The sequence below is a fragment of the Opisthocomus hoazin genome, chromosome 4 (genome assembly GCF_030867145.1).
Source record: "Opisthocomus hoazin isolate bOpiHoa1 chromosome 4, bOpiHoa1.hap1, whole genome shotgun sequence".
NCBI classification, from domain to species: Eukaryota; Metazoa; Chordata; class Aves; order Opisthocomiformes; family Opisthocomidae; genus Opisthocomus; species Opisthocomus hoazin.
Window position 1 is genome coordinate 16,919,060 of NC_134417.1, and position 18,715 is coordinate 16,937,774.

An 18,715-nucleotide genomic window follows, 5' to 3' on the forward strand; every position below is an offset into this window, starting at 1 on the left:
ACTACGATTATCTCTTTTTTCTCTTCTGCAAAAAACTTTGCAAATACGTAATGCACATTGTTCTGGCTAGCACATTCCCTTGAACAGTTCAATGGCACATTGTAAAGCTGATCTTGACACTTCAGGGGCTGAGAGGTGACCCAGTCCTGCAAAGAGCTGAGCTGGATTGTTCTGCATTATTCCGGAAATGCACCCAATTGTAGGTTCACAGTGGACCCAACGAAGCCACTGGGACGCCCAACATGCTCCCAGTAGGTGCTGAAGCAGCCACAGCCTGGCACGGTGTCCTTTGCAGAAGATCCCTAGGTGACAGGGCCAGTGGGGGAGATGGGAAACTCGGAGCTGTGGTTGTGAGCTTGACCTGAGGGGTGCGTTGGACAAAAAGTTAAAGAAAGTTGATTTTGATGATGTTGTTACCAAAGAACAGGTCTGCTGCCAGCTCAGGATGGGGTCACCAGCCTCAGAGATCATCAGTCTCCAATTAGTAAGAATTTAACCCTCATCACATTCACTTTTTATAACATAAATTTCAAACTTCTACAAATGCTTATATTAAACCTACTTTTGAAAGATTGTGCTTACTAGTACTGCTTTAATACCATTTTCCTGCTCTTGAGGGTCCCCCTCTCCTCCCACCAGCTTGCTCAGGGGCAACTCCCATGGCAGGACCCTTGGGCAGACCCTCACACCACAGGTGCCTGGACTGTACAAAACAAAGTCCAACGTCATTGCAGAATATCTGAAAAAGTCAGTTGCTAAATCTTTCCAAATGGATCTTGTAACAGAGGTGGCCCAGATGCACAGGTCTCTCTTCTTATAATTATTCCTCACCTCCATGGCATTTCCCATAAACTCAGTGCTCAGCAAAACAAATGCCATTTTTCATGTCAGTGTGACTTCTACCAACCAGCCCTTCACGTCAGACTCTGCATTATGGTTTGGTCAAGTCTAGACTAAACCAAAACTTTTTCTTAGTCATTGTCATCACAGGAATTAAGAGTTGGAAAAGACCTGTGAGTCTTTTGCACTTCACAGCTCCTCAAATAGTTTGGGTAAATCCCCAGTCAAGCTCCTAGAGCATGCTTGCACGTTCTTCCATGGCTATGACCTTCCAGCCTGTGCACTAGTTAAAGAAAACAGAAGGGGAATTTCTAGAGAGTGATGTCTGTTTATTAGGTACTAGACCAGATCCCCGCTCATCCCCTTCTGCATAACCACCTTCCCCGGCGCAGCCAGAGCTACAGGACTCTCAGTCCCACTCACGGACCCTCAGCTCTTGCACCCAGTCCATCTCAACACGCTTTGCTTAGCAACGAGCATTTCTGGCCTCATACATTTAGTCCAAATTGTAATTGTGTCGTGTTCGCTGCCAGAAATGCTTGCTCTTTGGCCACAAGTACAGCTTCTGTGGCTTCAAGAGTTGCTCATTCATTCTTCTAACCTTTTATTAGACCAACCTGTAATATAACCCAATAGACATTTATTGGTTGCTCTGATTTAGCAGTACTCTGTCTGGCAGAGTAAAAAAGCTTTAGGCAGAGAAAAGGAAAAGTATACGTATAATCCTTTATTATAACAGTTAATGTTCAGGGCATAGAAGAGCTGCATTGTATGAACAAGGGCAAAAAAATAAGAAATATTACTCGACTGTTAACTGTCATGTAACAATTGTTATTATTTAACAGACTAGCATCTGGAGGATGTTAAAATTTCAGATTAAAATAAAAGGGACAAGTGCTGCCTGCTTGAATTCAAGCTATTTCTGCATTAACATTGCACTCTTGCTTTGATTGGGCACCACAGCCCTTTAAAACTATATAGAGGACAAACATTACGTTTTTAAAAGTAGGTTTGATATAGTCGATGACAGATGTTTGCAACCTGAGTTATAAAAAGATGGCTTCTTTCCATTCCAGTGTATGTCAGAACTGTCTTTTTTTTCTCTTTTTCCCTTCCCTTTTTTGCCCTTTTTCTTTATTCTGCCCAAACTATTGTGGTTCATAGAACAGGCCACTGCAAAGATGAATCACTATTCGATGTTTGAAATAATGAAGTGGAAAAATTAAATATAGTATCTTGGAAGAACAAACAGACAGGAGGAAAAGAAAATGAGAAAAAAAAAGACAGGCATGGCAGAAAAAATTAAAAATCTACCTGCTGAGGAGTGTAATGTTTGCTTTATGATACTAAATAACAGAGAAAATAAGAGCTCAGTCACCAGAATGAAAAACAAGGCTGGGCACTACTTCAAGTAGTTCCCAAATAAGAGGCGATGTGTTCCAAAGCCTGTGAAAGTTTAATATTTGTAATTCTAACAAAACACAGTCAGAATTGCTAATAAAACCTGGTGGCTTGACTTGACATTTTGTGAACTACAGATAAGTATAGTGTTTCAATAATAGTTTTTATGCACCTGTTTTATGTTGCATTTCTCCCGGTGCCATTATCTGAGCTGGTATTTCAAAAAACAAAATGCTCATCCTGAGAGCAAAGCCAAGAGCAGACCTATATATTTGTCTCTAACAAAAAAAAAAAAAAAAAAACAGATGCAGACACTTCCAATATCCCAAGCAGTAACAACTTCTGGGATGACTGCAATCAAAACAGCTGGACACACCCAGAGCCAGTTAATTCACAACGGTGAGAATCACAAGTCCTGACACTGGTTCACCATGCTCTGGACAACCAGGCAAAACTCCATGTCTCCATAACTCATAAGCTATCGAGTAGCAGGATGCTGCCCAGGCACAAAGGCACCAACTTGGTCTCACGCCTTCTCCAACACAGTTCAGCTTGCCTGGGGCAATTTAAATCTGCTATTACACAAATGAGAACCACCACTCATTTCCAACTGGTTTCACTTGGTTCTTAACCATCGGGGAAGAGGATGTCATTAGAGAGAAATCAATGGAGACTTCGGAAAGGCTGCCTCAAACTGGTTCGCAGCTACTCCTTAACGAGGGACCCCCGCCTTCCCGCTTGTTCGGCGGGGTTCAGGGGCTTTGTTTGTGCTTTAAATGCTCTTGCATAGAAGATAGCAAAGCCACCACAAAGAGGCCTGGAGCTTCAAGTACATTTTCACTGGCTCTATTTTGTAAAAGTCTGTGGACGATGCAGTCCTGACACTAATGAATAAAGTATTGCTCCATCTGCTCCATGTCATTCAGTGCAAGGCACACTTGGAAGAACGAGAGCAAGGATTAAGAATGGCTTTATAAAAGTTTACAATATGCACTTTAAAAAAGCTTTCTCTAAAAAACGAGCACCAACGTGGGGGCTGTGCTCAGGCACAGTCAGGATGATTTGCAACAGTAAGGTTACTTCTTTATTCCCATCTCCACAAGCTCAATCCCAAGAGCATGATGGGACCAGAAAAAGGTTAGAGCACTTCTCAGCCTACTTTTTTTTGTCCCATCACTGAGACGCTGCCTCCCCCGCAGAGCATCAATGACTTTTTCAGCTGGCAGCAGAGCTGAGGAGTGAGGCAGGAGGCACAGACCAGCAGATCCCACTGGAAAAACTCTAGTACTCACAGGACTCAATTCAGCACCAAAACGACTGAGCAACAACATGTTCCCATCCCTCGTTTGGGCTGCAGCAATGGTTCACGTGCGTAACTCACAATACGTGCAAGACAGCGAGCCTCCGTTTCCACCAACATGAAAGACTAAATCGCATCATCTCCGTCAGCGTTGGACAAGGCGCACACAAAGCAGCACGGGCATGTGGCTGAGACAGCTCGCTGCTCCTGGCCCCGGCCTCCTCCCACGATGGGCACGGCACCGCGGCAGCCCACGAGAAGCTCCAAGGAGCAGGTATGCTGCCTCTCCGCCAGCACAGCCCTCCTGCCAGCGAGGATTCCTTTTGCTATGGTGCAGCACAGACAACCAGAAAAAAAAAACACCACAAACCCCGCAGAATCTCCCAAGTCAGCCTGAACTTATTCTTCCAAGGCTCTCATCCAAGTAATGAACAGACTCCGGACCTGGTTAGCTTCTACGAACTGTCAGAGATTGCCAAGCAAGGAACAGCACAGCCAAAACACAGAATGTCCAGTCCAATAAATCCATACCCAAGCTTCAAATATTAGACAGAGCTACTGATAGCAGCTGCTGTAAACAAACCCCACTAGGTATATCTGCCTATAAAAAAAAAAAACAACAACAAGCAGCCTGACAGTTCAGGCTCCCAGTCCCCTGCAGACACAGCAGAATATAACTTGCCAGTGCTCACGAGCCTCTGCATGCATGAAGAGGAGGAGGGCAGGGAGGGCCAAGCCCTGGGAAACCCAAATCAGCCCGGTTCAAGCACAGACACTGGTGTCAACCACATAACCTCACCCTGGAGCTGGCACTGGTGCTGTGTCCGGTCTCATGAGTCGCTGCCCTGACCTCCAACCACAGCAAATGGAAGGAGATGTTTGGGGGGGGGGGGGGGGGGGGGGAAGTAACGAAAACATCAAAGACCTTCACACGAGTCTTGTTGTTCACTATAGCTGAAAGTTGCCCAAGGAAAGGAAGGAGAAGGAAGAGCTCGCTTTGATTCTCTTCCCTTTATTGAGATCCATTATTAAATCCATATTAACTGTTTCTGCAGGTACTATATTCACCAAGGGTGGCAACTACAAGGAAAAGACATCAGCACTAATAAATACTGAATTTAGAAGGACCCAGCAGCACAAACTGAAGTGGCTAATTTTGCAAAGCTTGTCCACAGAGCCTCAGAGGGTGACAGAGAAGCACTTCCAAGCGCTGTGCAGCCCGGTAAGCCAAGCGACCGTCCTCGGAGCGATGCTGCCTGCACATCCCTTTCTGGCCAGGGTTGGCACCTCAGTATCTCGGTCTGTCTCAGGCAGCTTGAGAAACACACGCAGTTGGATTCGTACAAACGAAAGACATTGCAAGAATATGAGGGACTTGGTCTCTTGGGAGAGTAGACAGTCATCTTTGCAGGAGCAGGAGACCTCCTGCGTGCCAAGCAATAATCTGGCACTTCCCAGTAGGCAAGGAGCGACTCGTTCCCTTCCCTGCCACTATCAAATTACCATTCAAGTGACAACGCATGATGGCAAGGAGGGTGTATTTGACCCGCAGGGAGCTGTGGCAGTGCTCATGAGTGCTGCACTGGAAAGCCCAGCCCTGCAACCCAGCCTCCCAGCGCTCACCGGCTGTGCTCGACCTGCATCAGCACAGCGTGCTTTCTCCTGGACTTGCACTGCTTCAGGTCTGTAGAGTTTTCTTTGGAGGGGAGGCCTACAGGCAAGGGGGAAAGAGCTCTTGCAGTCAAGAAAACAAGCTTGAAACTAAAAGGATCCAAATCAAAGGGCAAATCCCACCACAAAGCTTGCCACTCACTGCACTCAAGCCATCCAATGGCCTGAAGAGCCCAACTCACGCTTTTCTGAGTGGCCGAGGCTTACAAAAGATTTTTGCATGTTTTTGAAGCCCCTGATTTTGGTCTCACGAGCCCTGGCACCGTTCCAGTGCACCCCGACTGCTCTGCCGCAGTGGCACTCGTTTGGGAGCAGCCGCCATCTCTTCCCCGTGCCACACGGCACCAGCGCTGCCACCACCAGGCCCACGGCAGCGTGCACAAAGCCAGTAATGGATCAACCATCGACAGCCTCGCTCCACACCAGACACCTCCTTCATCTGCCCTGGAGGGTGAGGGCCTATTTTCTGGGATTAGTGAGAGGAGAAAAAAGGGAATTTGCTTCATCTGCAAGCTATAAATCCTCCCCATTTTCCTGAGCCCAGCGCAGACTGGAACAGCTGCGTGGCACCATTCCCCCAAGGCCCCAGCTCTGCTGATGATGCTGAAATACCAATTTAAGTGTAAAAGCTGGAAAGCAGGAGAGAAATAAACAGCAGGAAAAGGAGACAGGGAAGCCATAGGATCACAGAATGGTTTGGGTTGGAAGCAACCTTCAAAGATCGTCTACTCCAACCCCCCTGCCATGGGCAGGGACATCTTTCACTAGATCAGGATGCTCAAACTCTCATCCAACCTGACCGTGAACACTTCCAATGACAGGGCATCCAATACTTTTAAAGGAAACAAAATTCACACTATTTCCTTGAAAGAAGGCATTATTTTGCTTAAGAGATTTTTTTTTTCTCATTGAGTACAGATATTGAGACCTGCTATGAATCCCCTTGGACGGGGTCTGCTGAGGAACACAGGGAAGAGGCAGGTAGCACCAAACACATGTAAGCACAGAGAAACGAGCCAAATACAAGAGGTGGACTGTGAGGACCCACAGCTGGATGATGTCTCATCTATCTCAGGACCCGTCTTCTCCCAACATGCAGAAGATGCTTTCCATCTGCAAACGCATCCAGGTGCATCCACAGACCACTGTTGGCCCCAGTGTCGCTGAGCCACTGCTCAACTGTCTGGACACCTAATTTTGATTTCCAGCTTAACTCCTTAGCAGCTACACTTCCTCTCCATGCACGCTTGTCCATCTCGTAGAAAATCACTCCCCCAGGTTCAAACAGCTCTCCTCCCTCTGTGGGGTAAATGCAGAGCTGTGTAAGATGTTGGGCCCCTGTACGTCCCAGGGACCGTGGTACTCAACCCTCCCAGGATCAAGCAAGGTTAATCCCCCATGAACTGTTGTAGCAGGGAGCACTAGCACTAAATCCTCCAGAAACCCAGCCCAGACCACAGCACATGGAATTCTGGTCCTCTGTTTGTAGGACCTATAAAAACACAGCTGTGCTCGCCTCTCCAGCCAGCTGCACAGCAGAGACTCGTGTAGGATGTTAATCAGAGCTGTGGTCTTATTGATTATTATTTATTATTACTACTACTGCGGTCACACCCAGGGGCCCCCAAACAGATCCCTGTGACAGCAAGACACTGTCTCTGCTTTGACGAGTTGACAACCCTCGTCTGAAACAAGTCACAGCGAGGCAGCGTGGCACACAGCGAGGAGGGGAGCTGGTAATGCTGGGAAAATTGCTCACTGAGCTGGTCTGAACCATGCTCTCCTTGAGTGCTTCCAGTCATACTAAAATGCTGCTGGTTTATAAACCACTGGCTGCTGCGATTTCACTTTTTTCAATCATTTAACCATTTCTCACTTGTTTTAAAGTTCCGTTAAGTAGCTTTTAATCTGGCTGGTTTTTGTGCAGGTGTCAGGGAAAAAAATAAATAAAATCAAAGTGAAGGTGAGACCAAGGAAATGCCTTGGTGGGAGGGAGAGTGGGGGTACAGCTGTTCCCCCACTGTGCACACAGTGCCTGCTCCACAGCCTGTCACTTCAGTGTCTTTCCCCTGCACTTTCAACATGTTCAAGAAATAAAACTACAAATGCTATCAGCCATGAAGACCCACAACATTCAAGCAACGTACCTACAAAATAATAATAAACACACATGAGGCCAGAGGATGCATTTTCCCGAATGTTAAAAGCAAGGAGCTGAAGAAATTACCGGGAACAGAATTTGCTGGCATCCCTCAGAGATTCCCAATATGACCCCTGCAGCCTCTGGTAGCAGGGAACCAACTCCAGCGACACGGCTGGGGCAGGCCAGGCTGTGCCAGGCTGTGATGGGCACGGCTGCATTCTGCCCCATCGCAGCCCTGGGACAGCCCTTGCCTGGAGCAGCTCCCTGCTCGCACTCCTCTCTGGCGGAAGGATGCTGCGCTAGGTGCTACCTGCGCACTTCGCCTCCAGCGAAGGACCTCCGGAGGGACAGGAGGGATGGAAACATTCCAGGGTACAAGGGGATGCTGCAGTTCCTCCACCTACACACTCATCATTAACCAGATGGGAAAGACCTGTGACCAATGGAGAACAAACTTAGGCAAAGCAACTCATGGTGCCCCTTTACACAGGGAATCAGTGGGGCATGAAGCAGTGTCCCAGGCTGAATTACTGCTGCAAAAACAACAAAGGTCATTGAAGAAACAATTAGGGAGCTTGGAAGAGACAAGGGAGCCACAGAAGGCGAATGAAGCATGTTGGGCTAAATATTTTCTGGCTGTCCCCCCTCGCCTGCCAGATCCTAGAAGTCTCGTGTTCTCAGGGTTATATATGGCTGGGCTAATGGCTTCGCACCGGCTGCTGACACCAACCAGCAGTGTGTCACCTTCTGAAAGTGGATTAGCTTAAGCTGCAGAAATGCTGTCACATCACTAAGCCGGTCCCTGACCAGGTCTTGGCCAACCCTTAGCTCTTCCAGGCCTGTCAGATGATGATGAGATCTGCAAATGCCCAGCACCAGACAAGGCAAGGGACTGGCACTGAAAAAGGCCTCCTGTGAGCTCCTGATACCTCCCAGTTTCCAACAGATGTGGCGATGCTCAGCTGCTTGGGGGACTGGGTAACCAGTGTTGCATGAGAAATGTTTGGTGCTTTGTCTCTTCAGCCTGTAGTGCCTGTCCTGCTCTTAGGGAAAGCCTCCTTCCCCAAATGCCAAGAAACCAAGACTTTTTTAGAAGGTGGTAATTTCCCAAGTCACATATAATCAGATTTACACTCACTAAAGCACTGACAATTAAGGCATACTGACATTTTTCACAAAAAAAATACTGGTTGATTAACAATAGTTTTCCCAGAAAAAAAAGTGTCATTTTCCATAATTACTTTAAATTTTAAGAGAACTAAGAAAATAAGAATTTCCACTTGACTTGAAGGTGACACCTTCATTGCACTTCAGAAACAGATTATTTTTTTACTTTTTTAATTCCAAATGTCTTTCTCTTACTCGCTAATGTTTTGTTACTGAAGGCAACAGAACAGGTGCATACGACTTCGCTTTCCCACTCCAACACATTTTCTTTTTTCGTTCTGAATTCCCTGAAGTTAGCCTGGCAGAGAAAAAAACCCAAACACTCGTCAGACTTTTCCAACTTTCCCACAAAATGTCCTTAACTTTAGAAGATCACTCAAGTGTGAGATTTAATATGCCACTTTGTTTTTCCTTTCTGTTAGTCTGTAGTCTTCCTGTAAATGCATACGCTTTCAGAAGATAGAGCAGAAAAAGAGAAAAAAAGATACAGGAGACATTTATCTTATTGTCCTCAACATAAAAGAGGGAAAAGTGGTGATGGAACAATGCAGAGCATCCAAAACCAGAACTCAAAAGCTGGTTTGGCCATTTTCTTGAAGATAACTGAGTTTTTCTTTGGTTAAGGATGGGGGGGAGGAGGGGAAACAGTTTTCCACTCACTTTTAACCAGAGTAAACCACGAAGAACAGAAAAGTCACTGCTCTGCCAAGAGAGCTATCACTCTCTCCCAAAATCCTCAGCTTCCACCTTGTTTCTGCTTCAGCAAGGTTCCATCACACACTCTCCATGTCAGCGAGGGGCATCCCAGTTGCTCCAGCTGGCCAGTTTCCAGCTGCAAGCCCCAGAGGCGCTCCCAGCCATGCGCTCCCACTGCCGGGAGCTCCCTCCCTCCATGCATCCACAAGCCAGGAACCACCATGCTCGCTGCTCGACCACGTGAAGGCAGGAGGACTTTTGTAGCAGAAGGCAGAGGAAGGCTGACACACAGTGACTGGCAGGCGTTTGTTTTACTGACATAACAGCTCCAGAGGCTACTGAATGATCATGTAAATATCCTCAGAATTACATCATTAAATTATTTCTTATTCAAGAGTGTTTCATAGTAGAGGGAAAAGAATAAGTGTACAACTGAATCAAACCAGCAGGCTGGAGAGGAAGCACTCCTAAAGCCAAACTTATTCCCTTACCACCTTAATTATACCCATACTCTTACAGCTCAGCCCCACATTTGTAGGGGATTCCCATTGTGCTGGGATGAAAGAACCAATACTGAACAGGGTTGTTCAAGCCCCAGCTTCTTGGATCAACACATACCAGCAAAGACCAAACAAGCAAAACCCCTTGAAAAGTACGCATCTCGGACATAGGACATCTGCTTCCAATTAAAAACAAGAAAGATTTGTCCTCATGTCTTCCACCAGCCCTGCACCTCTCAGGAGGGTAGCTAGCCAGAGCAAGGGTAAGAGATACCTTCACATTCGTCTTGATTTGAACGATCTGAAACAGGGAGGCTCCCACAAACTCATCAACAAAGAGCAAGCCAAGAACAGCCTGTGTTAGCAGTCAGTTCCTCTGAATTAGACCATTGTGGTTCCTTCCAAAAAAATATAAATACTTACCATCACCTCCTGGTTGCTTGTATGGGTTGTACTTTGGCTTGGGGGCAACAACTGGTGCAAACTTCTTTGGTGTCTGCTGGGTGGACACCGAGATGCTGGGAGTCCCAAAGGTGTGCGTGGTCTCCATCCTTGCAGTAACGTGACCAACAGGCTCGTTGGTGCTCTTGGGTGGCAGCCAGGACGGGTGCGACATGGTTCAGATCTGAGAGGAGAGGCAAAAAGAATCAGACGTACGTTAGGAAATTAGACTGGGGAACCAGCAGTTGCAAACTCACTGCTTTACTAGTTCATAAAATCAAACCCTCAAATCCCTGTAACATGTTTAACTTGCGCATGCTTATCTTTAAACATATTGGTCCTAAGGTATAGGACTTGTGATACAAGTTTGTCTGTCTTTCCCCAGTAGGTCAGAATTACTGATCAGCCCACTGGTGCTGTCTGCAAAAAGCACTGCTATTTTCCTCTTCAAACCAAAGCGGAGGCAGGCTGATACCCTGGAGAAGCCCATCAATCCCACCATCCATTCAGCACAGTAGTGATAGATTTGCCTTTCCCTGTTAGGCTTTTGCGAGTACATTAGCGTACAACAGTGCAGGTGCTCTGGGGACAAGCGTAGTCACAGATGTGCAGACACACTTCCAAAATACACCTTGAGCGCTTTTTCACACGTCTTTTAGGACCACATGTCCCAGTAATTTTCATTCAAACATTTAAGAACAAGGATTTCAAAAGCAGCTAATCATTCCTGATGCCTCCATTTCTGAATGCCCAGCTTAAGATATTTTAAAAGCACGTCAATTTTGAAAAAATGCCAGAATCCCACAACCGCTGACAACAGGCTCCTTTCAGACATCTTGACTTGTGTAACAGAAAACAGAGGCAGCCCAAATCATTACTTATTTATGAAAATCTTGGCTTTGGCCTCTTAAAAGCCTACATCACTTTTGAGAACTGGACTCAGATGCTGCTGAAAATGTTGCCCATAAAAACCTGTTCATTGCAACGAACAAGTGCATCTCCCTGCACACAAACCACACTCACTGGGTAGAAGTGATGGTCCTACAGTACCATCAGATGGTCCTACAGAGCTGGATTTGAGATGCGATGAGGAAATGAAGACCCCACACAGACAAAAGCTCATGCTAATTTTAGTGCTCTTGAGCACCCTGGCACTGCTGCCCACGCTCTGCTTTGGTGTCAGGACTCCTCAAGGCCACCAAAACCAGCAGGCAGCTGCGACCCAATCAGGAAAGATTTGTTTTGACCATGGAAAAGGATGAGCACAAGAGATAGCACCAAGCCATGGGGACACATTAGCAGACTGCCATTGCAGAAAAGCACTTCCATCTGGGAACAACAGGACAAAGCAGAGGCGCTGCTGGATTTTCCAGGAGGTGGTCTCTAGCTGCAACAGCAAGTGCAATCTGCTGGGGCTGAGATGCAAGGGAGAGCTGTAGCTCTGCTGAGCGTGGCAGCAAAGGGCTGTATTAGCTGGTGTGAACCATCTTCTGGGCTCAGGGTAGGAAGAGGAACGGGGACAGACGAGAGGCGGCCTCTGGCAGGTGTAGACCCCCTTGGAGTGAAATCATTACCAAAGTCCACAGTGCTACAGCTCTCTAACTATTCTGACACAGCTCTGTGGTCACGAACGCAGCCACCTATTTGAATGGCTCCCAAGGAGATATTTCCAAAGCCGAGAAGTGCAGCCACACACAGCTCGTTGACACCATGCAGGAATGCAGCCACAGGCCCGCTCCTAGCCTACCTGGGCACATTCTTGGTGCCTCACAGCTAAGACTTCCACACACACATGCTTCTTGGAGAAACACTGAGCTCTTCAACCAGCCCCTAGGATTATATGGAACATTTAGGCAGGAATAAGGCATATCTGATGGCATATTTAAGTCTACCTAGAGAAAACAAAGCAGAAATCACAATTCATTTCCCCTTTCTCCTAATTTGGGCTCACACATCACTAGAAATGTCAAGATTAAGCTGTTGGGACTTAGGAGCAGAGCCATTCTGCCAACTCATCCTGGCTGGCAAAGCATCTGCATCCTACAAGCTCCATGGTGGAGCAAATTCAGCTAAGTCCTTTATCAAAGAAGCAAATGAAGACTCTTGGGCATAAACTAGAGAAAATAGCCCTGTGATTTCCCACACTGAAAACCATGTCCTAGCAGTTTGCTGTTAGCAATGCTAAGTCAGCCTGGGGGAAAGGAGAAAGGCCTCCACATGGTAGTGTGGGGACAGTACCTCCAGCTAACAGCAACAACTGTTAAAACTGCTGTGTATATATGTGTGCTTATTCCAGTCCAGCATGTTTACTCCAGGTAACGGGGTTTCCTACTTCAGGAGTAATTTCTACTTAAAGTCCCAATGTCTGACCCAGCACTAGGAGACAATTTGTGGTCATCTTCCACCTCCATCGCTCCTTGCGTGGGAGAGAACCTGGCAAGTGCCAAACATCAGCCCCATCACTTGTGGCTCTTCCCACCACACAGTCTGACCGCTCAGTGTGCACGCAGCGGTTTTGCTATCCCTACCACTGGAGGGTGAGCCTGTTGTGCTAGACATCTGGTATCAGCAAGAGGAAGCCACCTGGGCCAGTATGGAGGGACTGGCTAGAAATGAGGTAGACAGGAGCATGGCAGGAGCACCCTGGAGATGGACAAGCACCCAAGGCTGAGCTGCAAGGATGCAACTTTCCCTCCCACATATGCCTGCCTTCCTACCTTACATTAACCGTGTGGAGCATCATTGTGAAAGCAAGAAGTGAAAGGCAGGTCCTTCCCCCAGGGCCGGAGAGGAAACCAGCGGTGACGAGACGGGGGGTGGAGGGCACGCGAACTGTGTTCCCACCCCCTCAAACTTCCCCTAATCAACATCAGCCCTGATGGACCTCGAAAACAACTGGCGCTCCAGCAGCTAGATTCACCTGCACTGCTGCCTCCTCCTCCCACATCCCTCAAAAATGTAAAACACAGCAATAAAACTCAGGCAACTATCTAGGTTTTAAGAGCAGAAAGCAATGAGGGCACTCAGCCCTAAGAGATAAACAGGACAACTCCGCACTCTGCAGAGTTATTACATGCAAAGACGACTACACTTTACCCATTGCTAAAAGCAGTCTGGAGTTTTATTCTGATAGGTTTTCAGCCATGGCTTGACATCTCATATGAAGGAGCATCCCACAGTGTGAAGCACCCTCAGACCCTGGACATTACCTCCACGCTGATTCAAAGAAAAAAAAAAAAAAATCTCAGTACTGACTAGATTATCATCACTCCTGTCCTGGCAGCTCCCTAGTTGTTCCTCAGCCACCTCCCAGGCAACACGCCTTGGTCCCACCGAGCTCTCGTGGTCTGCCAAGTTGATGGCAGGGATGGACTGAGTGATGCACAAACCACAAATATTTCCTTCAGTAGTCAGGCTGCACAGTGCTGGGGATGGCTGAAGACGATGTGAATCTCAGTGAATGAGCTTAAAAAGCAGACTGCTCTTATGGATGGTTTGGGACCGTGAAGACTCCACTACTGTAACTCAGTTGTTGACTGTAACCTGGCATGCGCCTCCTTCTCATCTACCTTTTAACACAGTTGTTTTGGCGGTGGTGGTATTTTCTAATTATTTCCCCATTAGCCTTTTCTCTTCCTCTTTCTCCCCTCTCATTTTCTGTTATGCATTTGCTGCCGCTCATTTTTGCTACCTGTGCCTTGACAATGTTTTCAGCAAGTTTCCTTTTCCTTGCCTGTTCCAGCCTCAGCTCCCTAGACTCAATTAAATTTCGCCTAACTACTTTGCGAGATCATAAAAAAAGAAAATGAATTAATCTCTTTTTAACAGCTGAAGCTAAACTTCTGAGTTTGCTGTTATTTTCTCCCTGTTTTTTCATCTGGTAAAAGGCCAAGAGCAAGGCAAAATATAAGGGACAGTGGCTTGCAGACGGGCACAGCCCCCACCTCTCTGCAGACTTCTCCATAGTGGAGCACCTTCGCTAATTCAGACAAAGCCACCAGTGCTCCCTTACCGTTCCCTGCAATATTGCCTGGTTTTCAATCAAAAGCATCTTTGGAGCAAAAACAGATGAACATTTTGTGATGTGGGCAAGTAATCAAAAAAAACCTGGGCTTACAACCAGTCCTCTTACTCTAGACTTACTCTTACATACTCCATCGCCTCTGCGTCATTGTGGTTCCTGCACTTGGACGAGAACCTCCAATAGGTAAAGGCAGTGCTTTTCAGGCTAGCCAGCAAACACGACCAGCGAACGCAAGTTTCATTTTTGTCTTTTAGGTGTTTCCTTCCAAAAAAGTTATTTCTGCCAGTTCTACAGTAAAGAGTATTGTTTTCAGAAGTTTCTCACTAGATGTGGGGGACTGCAGAAGTCAGCGCTTGCAAGAAGGCTAAAGTCACTGAGAAACTCAGAGAATCAAAAGAACAAACTGTATTGGATATTGCAGGCTGCCGATAACAAAGGAACAGGTAAAACACAACAAAAGCAGCATCAGGATGGATGGGCTGGGGGAACCCAAGAAGCAGGACCAGAAAAAACATCCTGGGAGCATGTACACTGGCAGGAGATAACGTGGTGAAGCGCAACCACTAACCTTGGCTGTCAGGGACAGAGCTGTTACAATAGCTGCATCACCCATTTCTAAGGGTCAATACAGCAAGCTCCTCCTTCAAGTGTAACAGCAGATAGAGTGAAAAACCATCAAACCCAACCAGACCACTTTGGTTCTTCAAAAACTGTCCTCCCCAACAGAGAATAGTGAGTCTCACCAGCCTTTTGCTGGACAAGCCACCTACTGCTGCTTCTTGGATGCCAAATGAAAGGGCCTGGTCCCTCTGCTGCTCAAGTCAGTGGCCGGACCACAGAGCTCTCACTGAAAAGTTAAACTGTAGGTTAAATGTACAGTTGCCCCCGACATTTCTGCTCCAAGCAAATCCTTTGCCAGGCATGGTTTGCATTCAATGAGCCCCTTCCTAGCAAAGCTGAATAAATCTAGTCACCCAACATTTAACACAGCCCTTCCTAGCAAATCTGAATAAATCCAGCCACCCACCATTTAACTTAGCCAGGCTGGAACAACCTTTGTCATCAGAGACCATGTCACCAGGAAGACAGCAACCTCTCAGTTCCCCATCAGTGCCACATCTCCCTCTGTCTTGGCTGAAGACTTCTGCATTTCTGCAAGCCACTCTCACACAGCCACTCTCCTTCATCAGCAGTAACTCAACAGCTCTGTTCCTGATGTGGCTGCTACAAGCTTTTCCTGTGACTCCTTGCTCACTGACCACTCTGGCAATACCCCTTGCCCAAATTCACTACACCACCCCAGACAAAAATCTCCTAAATTTTTCTTCTGTCATTGCTTTGAAAGCCCTTCTCATTGACCATCTCATTTAGTCCTTCTGCACTGTGCAAGGCAATGAACTCTACCCAACGTTACTCCACAAAGCTTTTGTTGACCTAAAGAATATTTGTCATAAAGTACACATAACCTCATCTGAAAGAATGCAAGTATTGGAGAAAACACCACAGCATGAGGCAAATTGTTTGGGCAAGCAATTAAGCACCATAATTACAGCTTCTACTTTATGTCTGGCTTTAAATTTATCTAGCTCTGCTTCCAACCATTGGATTTTGTTACGCTGCTTTGTCATCTGCATTACAGACCTGCCTCTTCTTTACACAGATCCTTTCAGAACACAGCCAAGTCACTGGTTAACTCAAATCAAAACATTTAAATTCCATATCAATTAAGCTCACTGTAAAGAGCAGGCTTCTCTTGATTCATTAACGTATATTCACTCTGAACTCTCTTCAATTTTTCAGCTACCTTTTATGAAATGGTGGATGCTGCATAAGACCATTTTTTCAAGAATGGTAACTTAAAATGGAAGGGGTAAAATGATGAATAATATCAGCAACAAAAGCCAGACTGAAATCAGCTGTGGCTGCCCGAGGTTCTGTTACCCTTCCTTCCTTGGAAGCATTAGTCATCACCTACTTTTGGAGGCAGAGGATAAGACCGGACTAACCATGATAAATAACATTAAGAGTAAAGAGTGAAATCACGCCACATAAATAAGGAAAACAGTGTGCTCTGGCTCTGGTTCTATCATTAGGATGATCTAAATGGCATAGGTTCAGAAAATTCTAACCATGAAAGAATACACCTCAGCAGAGGAACTGGAATCCACGAATCCCAAAATGAGACCGCATTATCTAAAAATGTCAGACCAGGAATATCAATAGAAGATAATACCAGGCAGCAATAAAAGCCTGACAAGGCTTATTGTTCTTTTTTTTTTTCTTTCTTTTCTTTTTTCTTTTTTATTGTGTGGGCATAAGTGCTTGTTTTTGCTTTTAATTACAGGATGTCATTCACCTTTGAGAAACAAAGGTAAAACAAAGAGGGCTCCAAGTCAATTTAGCCTCACATCAGACAAGCAATGGAAGGGTAGAGTACCAATTTGTCTACTCTTGAAATTGTTAGTGCATTCATCTCTGAGACAGGCTGGCTCTTCTGTGATTAGACTGTACCCAAATAAATCTTCATTTCACTTTCATATTTATAACATTGACCAAATACTCCTTGGATGTTGATGGACTTTGCCAAGACAGAAGAATTTGTCTCTGAGTTAATTAAGCTAATGCTTCATAGTGGGTAGCAACAGTGTTTAGCAAAAAATGAGCGACAACACTCTGTGCTTCCAGACAGCCTGCTCTGTCTTCCATCCCACTACTTCCTAGATCCACTGGCTTGATGTAGGTCCATAGTGTTCTGTCTTAGTATCACCCATGCACAGTTAACCATCACTCCTAATGCCAAGGGATTGACCAGACACAGGGAACCAGGACCTTGTTTGCTGACAGTAGGTGCACCTGGAAGCCCTACTGCAGTTTGTCGCTGATATAATTCAGGAACACGATCGAGACATCCCCTTCCCCAGATAACGCAAGTTTGTCTCTCAGGTCTTACAAGAGCCATGTGTAGAAAGGCAGACTGCATTCTCCCTACTCTCCCTTCTCTTCCATCCAAGTAAAAGAACTCAAAGAGAAAATTTTTTACTTTATTTCACCTTCCAACTGAGTTTTAAAGATCAGCTCTAGCACTGAACCAAGGGGACACCCTTCATGATGGAAAATCATGCCACACCGCCCCTTTCAGTTAGAGGTGCAACCTACAAGACTGTATGTCTCTACTCTAAGCGTCTTTGTCTTCATTTTGTTTTCCTGAAATTTCAAAAAGGACAACCCCAAATGCCCTCCTAAAATACAGTTCTTTGCTTTCTCCTCATCACCTCTACTCCACTAATCAGCCAAAAGCAGTAATTGAGGCTGGCCAGAGAGATTTGCTCTTTACAAACTCCCAAAGACGCTTATTTCTCTTGGCACTGTTCCCCTTTGAATGTTAAATTAATTTATTTCTCCATTTATGCCCAATGATCTCTAGCCATGCAGCTTTCCTGCTTCTTGTGGCCACTGAAAGAGGATAAAATGTCAAAATTCTGGTCTCATTAGAGGTCTTTAACCAAACATAGGAAGTGCCATAGGTACTTACAAATTCGGCCCAAGCTCTCCTGGGATGTCTTTCCCATGTGGTACTACTTATGCTCATCAATTTTACATCATACGGGAAATTATGTGATTTGGGGAGCTGGGATTCCTTTTGAACTCCCTTAATCATTACCATTCTGCACAACATCTCACCAAATTTAAGTCCTGTAATATTAACCAGTCCAAAGAAGCTCCTCCCTGAGACCCTCCCAGCAACAAACTGACTCTGACCCTTCGTGCTCCTCAAACGTCACATCAGCAACCACGAGACCCTCAAAGCTGCAGGAACAACTCCGAGCACTGGGGGTCCTCTGTGTGGTGCTGATGTGACCCTCATCACTAGCGAGCAGTGGAAAGCTAACAGTAGCCAACTGATCCAACCAAGCAACTCGAAGACATGATGAAGAAGAACGGAACATGCTGTCACCCTCCAGTGATGGCCTTCTTGACCATCTGCAAAACTGATGCACGTGGACTCTGACTCCCTGTGGCACATCTCTCCCTGAGATCAGGTTTCTTTGCTTGCACTCATTTTATCCTGTTTATGGACACTTCTTCATGCTTTGCTTTAGTCTTTCACAGCAGGTGTCAGCTGGAGCAAATTTAACTCTCCCTCTGCCCCCAGACCTAGAGTTTCTTCCAACTGCCAGGATAAGGCAGAGTTTTGTATCTTCAGCTCAATCCCTTCAAAATAAATAAATAAATTTTAAAAAAAAAAATCAAAGTCACTTCTTCAGTTAAACAGGGCTGAAAGCATTCACTAATTTCCTGCTGTGGGACATCACTAATGTAATCACAGGAATTAAAGGAGAAAGAAACCTAGTTAGAGCACTGCTCGTGTGGAATTATTCCTTGAAGCATATAATCTAGTATCTTCTCACTCTGGCTTTAACAGCTTCAATCAAATTTCTATGGGATCCTCCAGAAGACCTGATTTAAATTCCAAGTTCGCCCTGCTTTTAGCAAGGGGTTGGCCAAGATGACCTTCAGAGATCCCTTCCAAA

General features: G+C 46.0%; 1 protein-coding gene across 7 annotated transcripts in view; it reads right to left on the minus strand.

Annotated features, from left to right (window-relative positions):
• The window catches only part of LPP (LIM domain containing preferred translocation partner in lipoma), a 355,991-nt gene that overhangs the window by 215,493 nt on the left and 121,783 nt on the right, over positions 1-18,715 (minus strand). For 6 of the 7 annotated variants that reach the window (XM_075418090.1, XM_075418094.1, XM_075418093.1 and 3 more), the window contains one exon: positions 10,142-10,343. In XM_075418090.1, coding sequence (XP_075274205.1) covers positions 10,142-10,334 — 193 coding nt within the window. In that variant the 5' untranslated portion in view covers positions 10,335-10,343. Of the gene's footprint in view, positions 1-10,141; positions 10,344-11,906; positions 11,984-18,715 lie in introns of those variants that run through there. The other variant, XM_075418095.1, reaches the window with a different exon arrangement.